This window comes from Rhinoderma darwinii, chromosome 1 (assembly GCF_050947455.1).
Source record: "Rhinoderma darwinii isolate aRhiDar2 chromosome 1, aRhiDar2.hap1, whole genome shotgun sequence".
Lineage (NCBI taxonomy): Eukaryota > Metazoa > Chordata > Amphibia > Anura > Rhinodermatidae > Rhinoderma > Rhinoderma darwinii.
Genome location: NC_134687.1, coordinates 208,796,648 through 208,817,917, shown reverse-complemented (window position 1 = coordinate 208,817,917; position 21,270 = coordinate 208,796,648). Strand labels below are relative to the sequence as shown.

At 41.6% G+C, this 21,270-nt stretch overlaps 1 protein-coding gene across 1 annotated transcript in view; it reads right to left on the bottom strand.

The window, feature by feature from the left end:
• Nucleotides 1-2,280: 2,280 nt before the first annotated feature.
• LIN54 (lin-54 DREAM MuvB core complex component) overlaps nt 2,281-21,270 on the bottom strand; it is a 65,386-nt gene continuing 46,396 nt past the window's right edge. Inside the window, exons 9-13 of the mRNA XM_075861200.1 lie at nt 20,299-20,370; nt 19,915-20,017; nt 9,576-9,713; nt 8,163-8,365; nt 2,281-3,395 (exon numbers count right to left, since the gene is read on the bottom strand). Of these exons, the coding sequence (XP_075717315.1) occupies nt 3,194-3,395; nt 8,163-8,365; nt 9,576-9,713; nt 19,915-20,017; nt 20,299-20,370 (718 nt within the window). The 3' untranslated portion in view covers nt 2,281-3,193. The remainder of the gene's footprint in view (nt 3,396-8,162; nt 8,366-9,575; nt 9,714-19,914; nt 20,018-20,298; nt 20,371-21,270) is intronic.

The window sequence follows — 21,270 nt, the reverse complement described above, 5'->3', positions numbered from 1 at the left end:
AAAAAAAGGTGTGAAAGAGGCATATGTTTTGGCCTTTGTTCCACTTTAAAACAAAAAACTAAGAGTCAATAATCATTTCAGGAAAAAAATACACATATGGGGAAAAAGCATTAGTTGCACCTTAAATTCACAAGCCAAAAAGGCAGTAACAATCTACAACTGCATTTTAAAATTCACATTTCCTGCACAAGGTATAAATAGACATCACAAAAGGTGCAAAAGTGGGAGGTAAGCACAGATTACGTACAATACTAATAGTTGTAGCCCTACAAAATCACATACATAATGAAAAATCCCTCTGATATTCTACACACTAATTTACATTTATACATTTTTAACAGACAGTTATCACACTAGATAAATGGGAGAAATTAGAGATCTGCCATTTTTTGTTTCGTTTCCCTTTGACTTACCAGGAAGGTGGCGTCAAGTTTACGATCACGTAAGCAAAATGTAGGTATCAAGATTGAGGGTTATGGACAAAAGGTCTTCAACATTCCATCTGTGGGTAATTTCAAGCGCTCATATTCAAAATAATTGCATATCTCAACATTTCCAAACTATGTTTATACCACAAGATTTATGACGGGAACAACTAGAAGACTTGAATACATAATAGTCCTTTCTTCCTACAGCAAGGACACGGACTGGGTTTGGAGCATTTACATAGCTTTTTTTTTTTTTTAGTATATTAGCAGAAACGGAGAGTTATAATAAACACTGCCACTACTTTAAACAGCTATTACTATGTTCATGATTCTAAAAACCAGCATAATGTCCGAATTCTAGCAGTCATCACAGCATTACTAGTCTTCAACCATACTGGCTCATCAACAGTATAAATTACGTGAAGCACCTTCTTAGACCTCATGCACACGGCCGTGCCCATAATCATGGTCCGCGATAACTGGCATGGCCGGCAGCAGCTGCGGACAGCCGCCCGCATTTTCGGACCGTGCGCTCATACAAAGTATAAGAGCACGGTCCGTAAAAAGCAAAAGATAGGACACGTCCTATCTTTTGCGGAGGCTTTCTACAGCCCAGACACCTTCCCGCTAATATACAGGGTGGTGTCCGTGGTCAATAGAAGTCAATTGCTCCGTAATTGCGGACAGTAATTATGGACAAATTCTATCGTCGTGTGCATGGGGCCTTAGCCTGGTGTAAACCTCTCGGAGCATGTGATAATCCAACTACACAAACAGAGGATTAACACAAGGCAATGCTTATTTTACCAGTCGAGTCACTTAATCATTTTAATGATAGATGGAACATAAACTTTATTCTTCTGTCGATGGGCAATAAACACAATACTCAGCGCAAAGGCTGGGTTTTCAGCTTTTGCCAAGAGTACAGGAGCTCACCCTCAAAGTTATACCTACCTGATTGTTGCAGAGTCATTTGCTGTACAGGATTGTAGGGGTCATGACAATTGCTGCCTGGAACATGAGCTCTGTAGCAGGCTACAAAGGTGGCGGCTAGCAAAAAGGCCACAGTGGATCTCCGGTTTGGAATGGAATGAATAAGTATAACTTTGGGGGTGGGTTGTGTGCCCCCAACTCCAGGAAAAGCTATATTTTCACTTATAAGTTCAGATCACCTTTCCAGAGATTGTTGGATTTGTGATTGTGATGCACACAAATAAATGAACACATAACATATAAGTTTGTAGCTAAGAGCAGATAGTGTTAGGCTGTGTTCACACGCTTAGCAAAAAACATCTGAAAATACGGAGCGGTTTTCAAGGGAAACTGGCTCCTGATTTTCACACGTTTTTTTAATTAACTAGCATTTTTCGCGGCTGTTTTTATAGTCAATGAAAAACGGCCCCAAAAATGGCTCAAGAAGTGACCGGCACTTCTTTTTCTCGGGCGTTTTTTACACGGCTGTTTTTAAAAACGGCCACGTAAAAAAACGTGCTGACGGAACAGAACGCCGTTTTTCCCATTGAAATCAATGGGCAGATGTTTGGAGGCGTTCTGCTTCCGATTTTTTGGCCGAAAATAAGCCGTGTGAACATACCCTTACAAGGATTTTCACTGAAATAATATCTATACAATGCAATCCCCATCCATGTATAACAATAGCATTAGTGATGTTATGAAACATCTTCTATTCTGGTTAGGTCCTCCATCCAGTATATGAGAATTCAACCTCACTTCGCTATGGGGAACCACCATGTGGTTCATATCTTGTAGAATACATTTTTCATGTATCGGGAGTGATGCTTTAATACAGAAATATTGGCAATTTAAAATTAGTGACAATTAATTCCAAAAATAATATTTCAAAATATTCTATTTGCCACTGGACAGGTCACATTATCTTGGCTGGAGGTTGACTAGGATCCTACTTTCTCAGTCTTGCCAAATTCAAGCACTGACCAGCTTATATGGATTTTAGAGATCGCTCACTGTGAATGCATTTTACTGGATATAATCCCAAAATACATGTATAGCATTATTCAAATTAACATAATGTATAAGGAAAAAAAAAAAAAAAGGTAGACAGCAGTTACCAGAGTAAATGCAAAACTCATCCATGTGTTCCGCCATACTTCCGTGCTTGGTATCTACTGCACATATACACATGTACCATATTCTGCTCCTTGTGCTATTGCCATGGGAAAACACATCCTCTACTATCTACATTTTTTTATCTCTCCACCCATTGCAACGTAACTTTTCTTACTTCGCCCACCTTCCTGAAAATTATATTTTAAAGTAAATATGCATTAATATGTTGTTAAAGCCTTTACAGGAGCACAGCAGTGGACACAGAATTTTGAACTTACCACTTCAGACTAAGAAAAAAATAAATTTGTCTATTATAAGACATACAGTGATTGAAAAAAAAAATATTTAAAATACTTGATCGAATAAGGAAAGCACGAAGAGGAAACAAAACACGAACTCCTCTGGATTCACCAGTGGGGTGTCGTCATCTGTACAGGGTTTAAGAGACAGGGATGAGTGAGTCAACTGAAAGAGTTAAAAGTATTGTTTCTCATAAAATCTATTTATCTGTTGCTTTGTACATTTAGAATATCCCTTAAAGTCTGGACATACGAATCCTGGATCATCCGGGGATTGTGAGCAGAGGCTTCAGTATTTCGTGGCAGTGATTCTCATACACTTTATAAAAGCGCGCTCTCTCGATTTCGTAGCCACGATAGCTGGTCCATATGCCTTGTTCAACAGCTCATAGGACAAGGGTCACTTTTTGCTTTTCCTGCAGAGTTAATTACCCTCATTAAGCAACGGCCAAACTCCTCTAAGATCATCCGCTCCGTGTCAGCTTTGGACTTTGACAGCTTCTCTCCTTCCTCAGCCTGGGCTAGTACACATGCACATGTAGCCTCAGCAACTTCCTTTGTGACAAATGTGAATGGTAGCCTAAAAAGAATGCAAGGGTTTTTGTAAGCAGAACATATGAAAAGGACTAGCAACATACATCAAACTACTGCACTTAAAACTAACAAAAAAGTATGACCTTAATAGCTATATGGTCAAAAGTATGTGGACACCCCTCAATTATAGAGTGCAGGTGTTTCAGCCACACCCATTGCACACAGGTGAATAAAATCAAGCACACAGCTAAGAAATTTCCATAGGCAAGCATTGGAAGCATTAGGTCATACTAAAGATATCAGTCACTTTAAATGTGGCATAGAATGCAATAGAATGGCACAAATCAGTTTATGAAATTTCTGATCTGCTAGATCTGCCCCAGTCCCCTGTAAGTGCTATTATTGTAAAGTAAAAGTGTCAAAGAAAAAACAGCTCAGCCAGAAGCAGCAGACAACACAAACGCAAAAAAGGAGGCCGCAAGGGCTGAAGCGCGCGGTGCATAAATATTGCCTATCAGCTGTTGCATCACTCACTGTAGAGTTCCAAACGGCCCCTGGAAGGGACATCATAACCTGAAATGGGCTTTCAAGGTCGAGCAGCTGCGCAAAGCGAAGGGTCGGCTAGAGTCGTGTAAAGGACGCCGCCACTGTACTCTGGAGTGGTGAAAAGGCATTCTCTGGAGTGATGAATCACGTTTTACAATCTGGAAGTGATGGATGAATATGGGTTTGGCAGGGCAAGGAGAACGCTACCTACCAGGATGCATAATGCTTACTGAAAAGTTTTTCAGTGGTTGGCCTAGGCCACTTATTTTCAGGGAAGCGTAATCTTAATGCTACAGCATACAAAGACATTTTAGACAATTGTATGCTTCTAAATTTGAAGAAGGTCCTATCCTGTCCCAGCACGACAAAGTGCACAAAGCAAGGTCCATAAAGACATGTTTAACTAGTTTGGCGTGAAGGAACTCGAGTGGCCAGAACAAAGACCTGACAACCCTATCGAACAGCTTTGGGATAAATCGCAATGATGACTGAGAGCCAGACCTGCTCCAACATCAGTGCCTAAACTCACAAATGCTCATTTGGCTGAATAGGCACAAATCCTCACAGACCCCACCCTCAATTTCATATTGGCCATATAGAGTACATGCTTAAGGACATTTTAACCCCTTAAAGGCCATGTACACCTTTGAAGTTTTTTTAGATCACATATGAACTTAAATGTGATCAGTAACAGCCCGATCCTGCGTGACCCACTCAGACTGAACCGGTCAGTACCACTGACCTGACCAATTCAGGTCTCAGCGCAAGATACAGCTGCTCTGTATACAGACTACAAAGCAGCTGTATCTCAAAAAGTAAAAATAATTTTTAATAAAAAGTAATTAAAGTTGCACAAAACACACTGATGGACATTTTAATGAAAAAAAAAAAAAAGATTTCAAAAGGAGTACATAGCCTTTAAGGACACAATCCATTTTTTTTAAAAACTTGACGCGTCAATTTATGTGGTAACAACTTTGGAATGCTTTTATTTATCCACAGCGATTCTGAAAGTGTTTTCTCGTGACACATTGTACTTTAAGTTAGTAGTAAAATTTGGTTGATACATGGTGTTTATTTGTGAAAAACACCAAAATTAAGAACATTTTGAAAAATTGACATTTTTTTTTTAAATTTAAATTTATCTGCTTGTAATACAGAAGGCAATACCACACAAAAAGTGTACTAGTTCACATTTTCCATATGTCTACTTTAGATTGGCATCGTTTTTTGAACATCTTTATTTTTCTGGGACGTTACAAGGCGTATAACCTTAGCAGCAATTTCTCACATCTTCAAATTTTTTTTTAGGGACCAGTTCAGTTCTGAAGTGGCTTTGAGGGGCGTATATATTAGAACCCCCCCCCCCCCATGAATCACACCATTTTAAAAACTGCATCCCTCAAAGTATTTAAAACAGCATTTACAAAGCTTCTTTGAAATTTACAAATGTAATTTTGCTTTTGCAGAAAATCATTTTTAATCCATTTTTTTGTGTAACAGAAGGTTTTACCAGAAAACACAGCTAAACATTTATTGCCCAGATTCTGCAGTTTTTAGAAATTTCCCACATGTGGCCCTAGTGTGCTACTGGACTGAAGCACCGGCCTCCGAAGCAAAAGGAGCACCTAGTGGATTTTAGGGCCTCTTTTTTATTAGAATATATTTTAGGCACCATGTCAGGTTTGAAGAGGTCTTGTGGGGCCAAAACAGTGGAAACACCCATAAAAAGACGACACTATTTGGCAAACTACACACATCAAGGGGAATAGTGAGTATTTTGACCACACAGGTTTTTTGCTGAATTTAGTGGAATTAGGTAGAGAAAATTAAAATCAAATTTTTTTTTCAATAAAACATAGAAATGTAAAATTTTTACAAGGAATAAAAAGGAGAAAAAGCACCCCAACATTTAAAAAGCAATTTCTCCCGATTAAGGCAATACCCTATATGTGGTGGTAAACCGCTGTTTGGATACATGGCAGGGCTTAAAAAGGAAGTACCACCGTTTGGCTTTTGGAGCTCAAGTTTTGCTGGAATGGTTTTTAGGTGCCATGTCGCATTTGCAAAGCCCCTGAAAGGCCAAAACAGTGGAAACCCCACAAAAGTGACATCATGTGGCAAACTACTCCCCTCAAGGAATTTATCTAGTGGTATAGTGAGCATTTTGATCCTACAGGTTTCTTGCTGAATTTACTGGAATTAGGTCATGAAAATTATCATTTTTTTCCCACTAAAATGTTGGATCTTTTCATTTTTACAAGGAAGAAGAAAAAGAACCCCAACATTTGTAAAGCAATTTCTCCCAAGTACAGCAATACCCCACATGTGGTCATAAACTGCTGTCTGGACACACGGCAGGGCTCAGAAAGGTAAGAGCGCTATTTGGCATGCAGATTTTGCGGAATGGGTTTTTGGGCGCCATATTGCTTTTGCAGAGCCCCTGAGGTACCAGTACAGGGGAAACCCCAGAGAAGTGACTCGATTTTGGAAACTACAGCCCTTAGGGCATTCATCTAGGGATCTAGAGATGTAGTGAACAATTTGACAACACAGGTGCTTCATGGATTTTATTAGAATTAGGCAGTGCAAATTAAAAATATAATATTTTTTCGATATAATATTTAGTTTTAGCGCCCAATTTTTTTTACATTTTCACAAGAAGTAATTGGAGAAAAAACAAAAACACAATTTGTTACTCAATTTCTTCCATACCCCATATGTGACCCTAAACTGCTGTTTGGGCACAGGGCATGACTCAAATTTATAAGGAGTGCCATTTGGCTTTTGGAGCGCCTCCAGCAGGGACTAATAGGCTAACATTCTTGGCAGACTATGAGGCCACAGCAACTATAGGCACCGCGTCACTGTGGTGCCCATCGGCTAGAAACCACCTAGATGCCGCGGACGCTTTTTGACCGCGACATTTAAGGGGTTACGCTTAGATCCGATCCTGGTCGTAACAGCAGGGTGTCAGCAGTAATATACAGCTTACACCCGTTGCGGATGGCTCTGGCTCAGCTTCTGAGCCCGCTCCATCACTGTCACATACAGTTACGTGATGTTGCGCTAAGTCAATAGCTGCAACGAAGTAAATGTTGAGTGAAAATTTGAAAAACCCACTTTTTCCCCCTTAGAAAATGCTTTATTATTAAAATAAACAAAATAAAGTAAAAAAGTTACATATATTTGGTATCGCCACGTCTGTAACGACCAACTATAATGTCATTATTGTATTATTTAATCCGCACGGTGAACGCCGTAAAAAAGAAAATAAAAAACAATGCAAAAATTGCTGTTTTCGGTGAATCCTGCCTAAAAAAAAAATGTGATAAAAATTGATCGAAAAGCTGCATCTGCTCCAAAATGGTACCAATAAAATCTAAAAGTCGTTGCGCAAAAAAACCAAAACCCTCATACAGCTGCATCGGCAGAAAAATAAAAACGTTATTTTTTTTAAAAAAAATGTGTTTTTACTGTGTAAGGCCCCATGCACACGACCGTGCCCGCAATCACGGCCCGCGATTGCGGGCACGGCCGGCCGCTGACTGACAGCCGCATTTTCGGGCCGTGCTCTCATACAAAGTATGGGAGCATGGCCCGCAAAATGCGAAAGAACGGACATGTTCCATAATTCCCGGAACATTTCCACGGCACTGACACCCTTCCGTAGTGCTACGGAAAGGCGTCAGTGTTCAATGAAAGTGAATGGCTCCGTTTTTGCGGACCGCAATTGCGGTCCGCAAAAACAGAGGTTTTTTGCTGTCGTGTGCATGGGGCCTAAAAGTAGTAAAACGTACAAATCGATATAAATTTGATATAGTTACAATCGTAACAACTCGCTGAATAAGGTTAGTGTGTTATTTATACCACACGGTAAACTGCGTCAATTTAGGACGCAAAAAAGTGTGGCGAAATTGCTGTTTCTTTTCTATTCCCCCCCCCAAAAAAAGTTAAATCAATAAAATTCCAGGTACCCCAAAATGGTGCTATTAAAAAATACAACTTGTCCCACAAAAAACAAGACCTTATACATCTATGTCGACGCAAAAATAGAAAAGTTATAGCTCTTTGAATAAGACGATGGAAAAACTTAAAAAATAGCTTGGTCATTAAGGCCTAAAATAGGCCGGTCATTAAGGGGTTAAATGTCCTGATTAGTAAACTCTTTTAGATGTTCAGACAAATATTCAATGCATATTATATATTTTGGATCTAATCAAGGCAAAAAAAGCATAAGTATAAAGAGACATAAAAAGTCACTAACTTTCCTCCTCCACTGGTTAGCGATGGTGCGGGTCTTGTGAGCAAGTCAGAGATCTGAGAAGACAATTTCGTTTTGGCTGCAGTTTGCTGTTGTACCCTAACTTCTGCAGCATCAGCGAGGTGCATTAAAGTCTTGCGCTCGGGGCTCTCTTCAAAATTCTTGCAACCTATGCACTTGCATATTGAGGAGCACATAATTTTAGCCTGTGTGGAAAACGAGTAGAATACAGAAAAAACACTCAGTGGACATCTATAATGCAATCTTGCCCATTTAGGACAATGCTTTATTTATTTAAGAGCTACATATTTAGCTCCAAAAACTAGATCAGATCACTACAGGGTAATCCAGAAAAAACGATCCCTGTCCCTCCCTGAACGTTCTGTTGTGACTTATGCAAAATAAATGGCTGCCACAACAAAGCAAATATATATGTATAGAAAAGCAAACATAAATGACTAAACTTTGGATATTGCTCCGACTTCTGGTTTACCAGTAATTAGGCCTCATGCACACGAACGTATTTTTCTCCTCCCGTAAATACGGGTCCTTGGTCACACGTATTCGACCCGTATTGCACCAGTATTTACGGACCCGTGCCCGTAAATACAGGTCCGGTGTCACCAGTATTCCACCCGTATTTACGGGCACGTTTTCGCTGCAAAATTGCACTGCACTAAATCGGCAGCCCTTCTCTCTATCAGTGCAGGATAGAGAGAAGGGACAGCCCTTTCCGCAGTAAAAGTAATTCATACTTACCCAGCCGTTGTCTTGGTAACACGTCCCTCTTTCGACATCCAGCCCGACCTCCCTGGATGACGCGGCAGTCCATGAGACCGCTGCAGCCTGTGATTGGCCTGTGATTGGCTGCAGCAGTCACATGGGCTGAAACGTCATCCCAGGAGGCCGGACTGGAGGAAGAAGCAGGGAGTTCTGGGTAAGTATGAACATCTTTTTTTATTTAACAGGTTGATCTATATTGTGATTGGTAGTTTCTGTCCAGGGTGCTGAAAGAGTTACTGCCGATCGTTTAACTCTTTCAGCACCCTGGACAGTGATTATCCCCTGACGTCCCCTAGCAACGCTCCCATAATTACGGGTGCACACAAGTAGTCACCCATAATTACGGGAGCGCCATAGACTTCTATGGGCCTGCCCGTGCCGTAGTTACGGCCTGCAATAGGACATGTTCTATATTTTTCAACGGCACGGGCACCTTCCCGTAAGCATACGGGGAGGTACCCGTGGCCATTAGAAGTCCATGGGCCCGTAATTACGGGCGTTTTTACGTTCGTGTGCATGGGGCCTTAGACGGTAAACGGAGACTGACTGAATAGGTTGGTACTATATAAACAACAGGACATATATACTAGTAATATGGCAATTTTTAAGGTTTAGGTGGAAAAACATCTTTACCTCATAGCATTCACAGTAGTTCTTTAAGCATCCTGACCGTTTACAATTGCAGCCTTTACTGTGTCGTCGGTCAGATTCTCCCTCCTTTCCTTTGCCAATTTTTGGTTTAAACGCTTCTGGGTTTCTGTCTAAACATGCCTAAAAAACAAAAACAAGGGGGAAATAAGTTTATAAAAGAATGCAGAAGGAAAAAAAAACAAAAAAACAACTTGCACATGTCTTAGGCGGGATTCACACGACAAGGTTTCCCGGCCGGGTGCCGGCCGTTCATAAATTGCCCGGCACCCGGCTGCATTAGGAATAATAGACCCCTAATGGGGCTATTCACACGACCGATTTTTTGACGGCCGGGAAAACCGGCCGTCAAAAAATAGGACATGCTCTGTTTTCGGCCGGATGCCCGGCTCCCATAGAAGTCTATGGGGCCGGGTAATACACGGCCATCACCGGAATATGTCCCGAGTGATGGCCGGGTCTACCGTCGTTCGCGCACTCTCTCTCCTCCTCCTCACAGTGCAGAGTGCATGTGAGGAGGAGGAGGAGGGTCGTCTTTTATTGCTCGCTGTAGGAGTCGGAATCCCCAATCTGGGTGGCATCCCCTACAGGGGGCTGGGTGGCATCCCCTACAGGGGGCTGGGTGGCATCCCCTACAGGGGGCTGGGTGGCATCCCCTACAGGGAGCTGGGTGGCATCGCCTACAGGGAGCTGGGTGGCATCCCCTACAGGGAGCTGGGTGGCATCCCCTACAGGGAGCTGGGTGGCATCGCCAACAGGGGGCTGGGTGGCATCGCCAACAGGGGGCTGGGTGGCATCCCCAACAGGGGGCTGGGTGGCATCGCCAACAGGGGGCTGGGTGGCATCGCCAACAGGGGGCTGGGTGGCATCGCCAACAGGGGGCTGGGTGGCATCGCCAACAGGGGGCTGGGTGGCATTACCTACCAGGGGGGCTGTGGCATTATCTACAAAGGGCTGTGTGTGACAGTAGGAATCCCCGAATAGTGACCCCATTTTGGAAACTACACCCCTCAAGGAATTCATTTATGGTTGTTGTTACCATTTTGACCGCACAGTTTTTTCACAGCACCTATTTGAATTGGGCTGTGAAATGAAAAAAATTACATTTTTTTTCCAATAAGATGTCATTTTTTAATCAAAATTTCTTATTTTCACAGGGAACAAAATACCCCATTTTGTTGCCCAATTTCTCCTGACTGCAGCAATACCCCATTTGTGGCGATAAACTGCAGTTTGGGCCCATGGGAGGCCTCAGAAGTGAAGTAGCGGTGTGTGTTCTTTGGAGTGCAGATTTTGCTGGTTTGGTTTTCGGGTGCCATCTCGCATTTGCAGAGCCCCAGAGGTATCAAAGCAATGGAAACCCACTAGAACTGACCCCATTTTGGAAACTACACCCCTCAAGGAATTCATTTATGGGTGTTGTGACCATTTAGACTCCATAGTTTCTTCACAGAACTTATTTGAGTTGGGCTGGGAATTAAAAAAAATAATATTTTTTCCAATAATATGTCGTTTTAGCTCAAAAATTCTTATTTTCACAAGAAATAAAATACTACATTTTGTTGCCCAATTTCTCCTGAGTGCGGCAATACCCCATTTGTGATGATAAACTGCTGTTTGGGCCCATGGGAGGGCTCAGAAGGAAAGGAGCGCTATGTGTTTCTTGGAGTACAGATTTTGCTGGTTTGGTTTTCGGGTGCCATGTCGCATTTGCAGAGCCCCAGAGGTATCAAAGCAATGGAAACCCACCAGAAGTGACCCCATTTTGGAAACTACACCCCTCAAGGAATTCATTTATGGGTGTTGTGACCATTTTGACCCCATAGTTTTTTCACAGAACTTATTTGAATTGGGCTTGGAATTAAAACAAAATTAATTTTTTCCAATAATATGTAGTTTTGGCTGAAAATTTCTTATTTTCACAAGAAATAAAATACCCCATTCTGTTGCGCAATTTGTCCTGAGTGCAGCAATACCCCATTTGTGGAGATAAACTGCGGTTTGGGCCCATGGGAGGGCTCAGAACGAAAGGACCACCATTTGGCCTACTGGGGATTTTCTCGTGCAAAGTCATGTATGCAGAAGCCCCTGAGGTACCAGTACAGTTGAAACCCGCAAGAAGTGACCCCTTTTTAAAAACTATGACAAACAACACAAGTTTGACCCTGGGTAGTCAGCGGGTGCAATATATAGTCAGAAAAGGAATGCCTGCAGGCAAACAAAACCCTATTTCCTGACTACCCAAAAATGATAAGGATAAAGTAGAAGTTTACAACTTTTATTAAGCTACGTGTAGCAAGACAAACTATACACATAAATTTTAAAAATTTCACTGCCACAGACCGAAATCAGTATAACAGCTGGAGAACCCAGCCGAGTATCAGAGAGTTACGGTGTATGCCGAGTGTCGGCAAACAGTCAGTGCAAAGACACGAATGCCTCTATTAGTATGATAGATACGGCTGAGGCAGGGATTAAAAATTCAATACAGCCCCCCCGACATGTTTCGCTAACTAGTAGCGTCCTCAGGGGTACATGGGGCTAATGGCGGCGCCGCGAGAAAACTGCTCCTCTTATGGGAGTGTAGAATGACGAGAGGTGGGTGTGTGGATGACCGCCAATCAGGTGAGGCTAAACATCGGAAGCAGCAGGAGAGAGCAAGCAACCAATGGGAGGCCAGGTGATGAACAACCCATAACAGCCCATAGACTGCGCCGTAGTAAAGACAAGGTGCCGGGATATTTGAAAAACGGCACGCCTGCGCAGTAAAGCGGCCAGGGGACTTAGAGCAGGGCCGAACAGGGCGAGAGCATAGCAGGGACCAGAGGATCGGCGCATGCGCTATAGGAGCAAAAACGAACTTAGTGCAACAAACAGCTGACAGCCACCACGAACATATCGCACAAAGCATAAAGCCAAGAATTCCCTCACCCGACTGATTTATATATGTACAGGTCTAGTGTAATGCCATATAAAAGGCAGAGTGCCCAAGTGTCCTTCACAGTTCGAATATGTAAAACACACTCTTTTTAGGAAGGCCAATCGGTAGCAACTGCTCATCCAAACAGCCACCTCAGGAGTAGTCATGAAAATTAATAGTAAATAATAAAATAATAGCATTAGATACATCTACATCTATAAATAATAATAGAACAGAAAAAGAGAAAGAGCCGCCAAGCGTATGATATGTATAGTTAGGTCACGTACGAATAGTGGATCAAGTTATATAAATATATATACAGAAATGCATACATACATAATCATAAAGCCCCCTTGTCAGGAGACCAACAATAAAGATGGTACCGATAAAGGCAGCCAAGAGACCGAGACAATAAAGACAAATAAAGTATAATACAAATGAATCCATACAGAGTCATAAAGGGAAGCGCAGAAGAACTCACAGAAATGCACTAAATGTGAAACCCTCGTTAAGACCTTGAGGGGTCATGGAGCCGAGACGGTGAATCCACCGTGCCTCCTCCTCCATACTCGGCTGGGTTCTCCAGCTGTTATACTGATTTCGGTCTGTGGCAGTGAAATTTTTAAAATTTATGTGTATAGTTTGTCTTGCTACACGTAGCTTAATAAAAGTTGTAAACTTCTACTTTATCCTTATCATTTTTGGGTAGTCAGGAAATAGGGTTTTGTTTGCCTGCAGGCATTCCTTTTCTGACTTTTTAAAAACTACACCCTTAAGGCATTCATCTAGAGGTGTAGTGAGCATTTTGACCGGAGAGATACACCCCATAAACTGTAATGTGGGTTCTCCCGGGTATGGCAATACCCTACATGTGGCTGTTATCAGCTGCCTGGGCACACAGCAGGGCTCAGAGGGGAAAGACGAGGGGGGATAAGCTGTGCGGAGTGCATCAGGGTAAGTAGAATTGGGGTAAATTATAAAACAAGGGATGTATGATAAATTTTAAAACACTCTTTCATACAGAGCTCTGGTTTTTCAGGACACGCGTTACATTGATATATTGTGTCCTCCCTTATACCCCTCTTATAGCAGACTTTGCACCTCTTTTGACTTTTTCCCTTCTTGCCAGTTTGGGGAACTTCTCCTGGAAAGTGTTGCCCTGGTACGATGCGTGTGGCCTCGCTTCCAGAAGTACTGGGTGCCCCCCCCGTTCCTGGTCCCTAAAGATTAGGTTCTTGATAATCACCTCTTGAAATTCCAGGAAAGTTCCCCTCTGGCCTGTACATCGACGTAGCACGTACGCATTGTACAATGCCATCTGTATGATGTGCCCGGCCAGCTTCTTATACCACACCGCATGGCGCTGTAGGGCTTCGGGACTTGATCTGACAAGTCCACCCCTCCCATGTACCTATTGTAGTCCAGGATGCAGTCTGGTTTAGGGGTCTCTGTACTGGTACCTCGTACAGGTACATGGGTACTGGTGTGACATCTCTCTTGTCCTTGTACTTGACACACAATATGTTGCTGCTAGAATGTGCCCTGCGCTCACCCCTTCTTGTTTGCCCTGCAGAGTCTTAGGGAGGCCTCTCAGATTTCTTCTAGCAGTGCCGCATGCCACAGGACTGGAAGCGAGGCAGTTGAAGAGTGGGACGCCGGTATAAAAATTATCCAGGTAGAGGTGGTAACCCTGGTCCAGCAGTGGGTGTACCAAATCCCACACAATTTTTGCATTAACTCCCAGTAAGGGGGGGCATTCTGGGGCCTGAGCACTGGTGTCCTTCCCTTCATATATCCTAAACCTGTAGGTATACCCTGATACACTCTCGCACAGCTTATACATCTTCACGCCATACCTTGCCTTCTTACCCGGCAGGTACTCGCGGAATTGAAGCCTCCCTTTAAAATCCACCAAGGAATCATCAATAGAAATACACTTATTGGGGGTGTATGCTTGCGAAAACCGGGCACTGAAACGGTCTAATAGGGGTCTCCGTTTATACAAACGGTCAAAACTGGGGTCATCTCGGGGTGGGCACGGCTCATTATCAGTATGATGTAAGAAGCCAAGTATTGCCTGATTTTTTATTTTTTTTTAGGTTACAGTTCAGTTCTGAAGTTGCTTTGATGGACCTATATATTAGAAACCCCTATCAAACAGCCCATTTTAGAAACTAGACCCCTCAAAGTATTCACAACAGCATTTAGAAAGTTTATGAACCCTTTAGGTGTTTCACAGGAATTTAGAGCAAAGTAGAGGTGAAATTGAAAAAAAATTTGTCAGAAAATCCTCTGTATACCATTTTTTTATAACACAAAAGGATTTATCAGAGAAACGCAACTTAATACGTATTTCCCAGATTCTGCCGTTTTGAGAAATATCCCACATGTGGCCCTAGTGTGGTAATGGACTGAAGCACCGGCCTCCGAAGCAAAGGAGCACCTAGTGGATTTTGAGGCATCCTTTTTATTAGGCACCATGTCCAGTTTGAAGAGGTCTTGTGGTGCCAAAACAGTGGAAAACCACCAAAAGTGACCCCATTTTGAAAACTAGACCCCTTGAGGAATCCATTGTAGTTTTCATGTCATGCATGCGGCTTTTTGATCAGTTTTTATTCTATTTTTAGGTGGCGTGGTGACTAAAAAACAGCAATTCTACTATTGTTTTTTTACAGCGTGCACCGTGCGCTATAAATGACACATTCACTTTATTCTGCGGGGCGATACGATTACGGAGATACCAGATGTTTATAGTTTTTTTTTATTTCTTATGGCGTTTGCACAATAAAATACGTTTTGTAAACAATCATTCACTTTTTGTGTTACCTTATTCTAAGAGCCATAACGGTTTTATTTTTCAATCAATAAAGCCGTGCGAGGACTTATTTTTTGCGTAACGAACTGTAGTTTCCATCAGTACCATTTTTAGGTACATGCGACTTTTTGATCTCTTTTTATTCAATTTTTTGGGAGGTGAAGTGACCAAACAATTGTGATTGTGGTACGGTTTATTATTATTTTCTTTTACGGCGTTGACCGCGCGGGATAAATAACGAAATAATTTTGTAGTTCAGGCCGTTACGGACGCGGCGATACCAATTATGTATAGTTTATTTATTTGTTTATATATTTTTATTAATAATAAAGGACTGATAAGGGAAAAGGGGGGATTTTTACTTTTAATACTTTTAAAACTTTTATTTTCTTATTTTTACACAACTTTTTTTTAACTTTATTACTTTGTCCCACTAGGGGACTTGTGGGCAGGAGGCACTGATCGCTATTCTAATACACTGCACTACATGTGTAGTGCAGTGTAGTAGAACTGTCAGCTACTCACTGACAGCAAGCATAGTGGGTCCTGACTTCGTCAGGACCCACTAGGCTTCCGTCGATGGCAGAGCCGGACGCCATTGTTTGGTGTCCGGTTGCCATAGCCAGCATCGCCAGCCGCTATCGCGTAGCAGGCTGGCGATTGCAGCTTAACCCCTAAAAAGCCGTGATCACTATTGAACACGGCTTTTAAGGGGTTAATCAGCGGGGACACAGCGATCGGTCCCCGCTGTAGGAGCTGTGACAGCTGCTGAACAAGACAGCAGCTGTCACAGCTCCTGTATGTGTCGGGAAGACGGCCGAAATGGCCGTTATCCCCGCGACGTAATAATCCGTCGCTGAGCGCTAACGATACAGTTAGCGCGACGGATTATTACGTCGCTGAGCGCGAAGGGGTTAAAAGGAGTTATCCAGGAAGTGAACACTTTTTCTTAGGGGCTGCAAATGAAATAAAACCCCCCCAAAAAAGCAATACTTACCTATCCTTGCCCCTGGTAATCCAGCACTGTCGCTCTGGCGGCCGTCCCAGTGCTTGTTTACATGCAGCAAATCAGAGGGTTCAGCGGGGCTCTCTGGTGACTAATCGTATTCCTGGCATAATGCCAGAAATATATGGCTGCTGAGCCCCGAAGTGCCCTCTGATTGGCTGCAGCGGTCATATGATACATGCATGTAAACAAGCACGGCGGAGCGACAGCACTGGATTGCCGGGGCAAGGATCGGTAAGTACTGATTTTTTTGTTTTATTTATTTCTTTTGCCGGCCCGAAGAAAAAATGTACACTTACCTCACAAACCCTTTAATAAGTGTAACTACCCCCACTAATCAGCCCCAAAAGTGTCAAACAAGAAACTCAAACGAAAGTACTTCCTGCTCTTGTAGCGTCACACAGTGCATGACCTGATACCTTTCAACCAGTTCGCAGCACTAAAAAAGATCATGCAACACAGAAGTCACAGACTACTTCACATAATCCTTTTAAGATCTGGTTCATACGTAGCGTAATTGCTGCAAATTTTCCATCCTTATTTGCGGGTGGAAAATCTGCAGCATATTACAGTAGCAGCAAAGTGGGTAAGATTTTACAAATCTCATCCACAAGCTGCAGAAAACTTTCGGGCAGGAATTTACCAATCACAAGTGCCAGGGAAGGGGAGTATAGTCTATTTTTTTATTTTATTTTTAAATCCCCTGTGCTCTCCTCTTCTTAGCAATGACAAATCCGTCCAAAAATCTGCACCAAATCAAACACGACTGATTTGCAGCAGAGTTTTCTACAGAAAATTAAACCTGTGTGAACATACCCTAAGATTTATACATCATGTGACTTCACAGAATCAGAGTGTGCTGTTCTTTCAGCCCCCTCCCCCCAACCCATGTGGCACAGGTATTATACTTTGACAGAACTGACCTATTTTACAGTGACAGGTTCCACCAAGGATGTATCTCATATGTCCTTGCTACAAATGGATCTCAGGCTAGAATTTTGTCTTTAAAACAAGAACAAGATCACGACTAGAGCCGCGATCTTGCCCGAGCTGGAGCAAGCTGAAGTGGGAACTGCATAGAGTTGCAGCTCCCACTTCAGCCTATGTGAAGGAGCAGAGGGTGGGACAGAGGGTGAAATGCTGGCAGTGTGCAGTGAGATCAGGAGGATCATATATGCTATTACTGACCTTGTATGGCTTTAGATGTGGCGGGGATAACATGAATTTTTGCTTATGTTATCACCCCTATATTTAGCAAAGAGCATGTTTGCTCTCTGATTATTACATATAGGGGGACTTTTGTTTTTCTGTGTGCTTAAGTAGGCCATTTATTGACTTTATGACCCATACCTTTACCTGCAGCCAGATTGTGGCGTCAAATAAGTCGCACCATGCACTACACACAAACTTCAATAAATTTGACATTATCCTTATCCTGTGTGTAAGCAATCTTTAGTGTGAAGTCAGCTGACCGTTACTCTAGTGATATCCGTTACAATCGTTAATCGAGATTATCGCTATAAAATTTCTGACCTATTGAGAACATATTTCGGTCAGTCATTTTCACCCACTGATTGGCCCTAAAGGATTGATTCCAACGAATTCCAAAAAAAAAAAAAAAAAGTTATTAGATAACGCATTAGATTAGGTTTAGTCAAGCAAACGATCAGCAGCACCGGACAAGTGAATAGAGTGGCTGCACGCCTCTTGGGTCACGGTCCAATGACCCTTTAAAGTAGGAGAAAAAGCTTGAGAAAGGCTCACACTGAGCTGAAACGTTGCGTGTGGAATAAACAGGATCATTTTTTCACTTATTTGGCTGTGCTGCCTCACATTCCTTTTTCTCCTAGATTAGGTTTAGTGATTTGCGATTAATGATTAGGTTGAGAGTTCATATAGGGGTATGGGAAATTATATAGATTTGTCAATTTTAGTTTGTATGCAAAAATCAGTGTGCACTATTGGGGTTTTGGTCTTTCTTGAACATATTCACGCATGTCTACATTCACTGTTGCATAAGTGTTTTAGTCACAAAGTTCAGCTTTCATGCAATTATTGCTTATAAATCACAGTTCGATGGAAAGTTACATTAAGGTAGTTGTCCATTTAAACTATTACGTTGTATTTTTATACACGGCACGCTGTGTGCTTGGTAGCATAGTAGCGATTTGGGGTGTGCACTATATATTTTGATTAAATGCGATTGCTGATTTACAGGATTGTGATATATATATATGAACTTTGCACACCGTAATCTATTATTTTTACATTGTGTGTAAGCCTCTGCTTGGATAGGAGTATTGGGTGCAAATGTAATATATATATATATATTTTTTTTTTTAATTGGTCACAAAGTCAGATGAAGCTGGTCATGGCTGTAAACAGCACATTAAGACAACTGCAATCTTCAGGTTGTCAGGAAATATAAAGGGTGTGGGGGGGGGGGGGAGACACAAACTCAATTTTACAAACCTTTTTACGTAGTTAATTTTTTTACATTTCGGTTAAAGTATACCTAACTTTTTAGTTGTGTACATAAAGAATAACACTATTTTTGGCCATTATATAACTTCTGTGTGTCATTAATTAGCAGTTTTCCCCTCTGCAGGCTCTCTCTCGAATTCTCAGTTGTCTCAAAGCTAGTGGGCAAAGTCTAACTGCCATCATGTCTTCTATACACTGCACACATAGAAGAGGAAAATCTGCTCTCCTATCTCAATCTATAACATATATAGAAGCTGCAGCATCATGGAGGACATTATAAAGCAGTACAGACCAGTGTAGCTGAGAATCCAGCACTGGGGTGAGAGAGAAATCCCACCATCACATCTGTTTCTCTCAGATACTTCCTCCCCCTGATCAACCCTCCATAGACTTACATGCAGCATATGTTGCTGAGTCACACTCTCCCTCTTGCTCTCCTTTCCTCCCTGCATAGAAACTAAGAGCCTGGCAGTGAAGTGACACACTCACACTTTCTGCAGCAAGTCTGTAACAAGGGACGGCCAATGCTTAACAGAATGTTGACCGCAGATTGCAGGAAGGGAGACACCTAGTGGCAGTAACTTCACACAAAATTTGCATGGATAAAACCAATAAATTAAGTAAATTACAAAGTTAAACTGTTTTAGGTATACTATTAGATCAGCATAAGTTCTTTAAAAAGTTAGTGTCCATTTAAAAGTGTTTTCCTGATTTACTTATAAACTGCATAAATCAAAAGTTATGCATTCCCTTACTGTTCTTAAGATCTTTACTTGCTGTCAGTGAACAGAAGCATTCATTATTTACAGCTGGGCAGTGTTGTTCAAACAGGGAAATGGCACATTACCAAGACAAAGCTCTCATACCCTTAGGAATTAAAGATTTATGTGCATGGTTATTTCAACAAAACAATTTCCCTATAGCAACACTGCACCTGCGGAGAAAAACAAGCAGGATGTGATGCCATGGGGAATGACAGGGCAGATGTACTGTAGGGTTCTGGACTGTAACCAGAAGCACTAAAATCAACTACGCTTCACATTGTTTTCATTACCATGAAACATGATGAACAAAGCTTACGTAATCTCTATTCTCTAACCTTAATTGCTTTTTGACGGTCATTTTCATGCTCCAGGTTGTTGTAACAATTTGTGCAATTGCAGTTGTTGCAAAACTCTCCATTGGCAAAACAGTCACAATATCTAAAAATGACAGAAAATAGTAAATGAGAAGTCTCCCATGAGACAGTATAAATATAAAAGTCCAACTGGTTTCAAGATTGTTGTAGCAGCCCCACAGTGCAATGATTATTTAGATTTACCTAAAGATCTACAAAGAACACATTTATCTGAAAGTTTACCCTCTTAAAAAATTCGAAATTCTACCCATCTGTGGCAATATCGACAAGCCCATTCACAATTAATAAATAAACAAGCATGTAAAATAGTCCATGCAATAAAAAAAAATTACGGTGGTGACTTACAGTTTCAAGCATAGTGACTTTGTGCAGTTGCACGGCTTTCTTGGGCGATTTGTTGCTTCAGTAGACATAATGCTAAAAAATAGAAAAAAGTTCTATTCCATTTAAATAAGAGTAACGTTTGTGCGATTAAAACCACCAATAAAATGACAGAAATGACTTTGCAGCCAATAAACAGGAAAATAGTGAACTAAGAAAGGAGGATTGGGTCCCCCACCCCAAAAGCCTGACTCCCAATGGGTAGAATAATTATATACACATGTTTAACCCCTTCAGGACACAGCCTGTTTTGGCATTGTGGCACAGCCGATTTTTCCAAATCCGACATCCGTCCCTTTATGTGGTAATAACTTGGGAATGCTTTTACCTATCCAAGCGATTCTGAGATTCTTTTCTCGTAACATATTGTAATTTAGGTTAGTGGAAATATTTGGTCGATAACGTCAATATTTATTAGTGAAAAACACCAAAATTTAGAGAAAATTTGCAAAAGTGTGCATTTTTCTAAATGTAAATGTATCTGCTCGTAAAACAGACGGTAATACCACACAAAATAGTTACTAGTTAACATTTCCTATATGTCTGCTTTATGTTGGCATCGTTTTTTGAATGCCCTTTTATTTTTCTAGGACGTTACAAGGCTTAGAACTTTAGCAGCAATTTCTCACATTTTCAAGAAAATTTTAAAAGGCTAATTTTATAGGTACCAGTTCAGTTCTGAAGTGATTTTGAGGGCCTTATATTTTACAATCCCCCAATAAGTCAGACCATTTTAAAAACTTCACCCCTCAAAGTATTCAAAACAGCATTCAGAAAGTCTCTTAAAGAGGCTCTGTCACCAGATTTTGCAACCCCTATCTGCTATTGCAGCAGATAGGCGCTGCAATGTAGATTACAGTAACGTTTTTATTTTTAAAAAAACGAGCATTTTTGGCCAAGTTATGACCATTTTTGTAGTTATGCAAATGAGGCTTG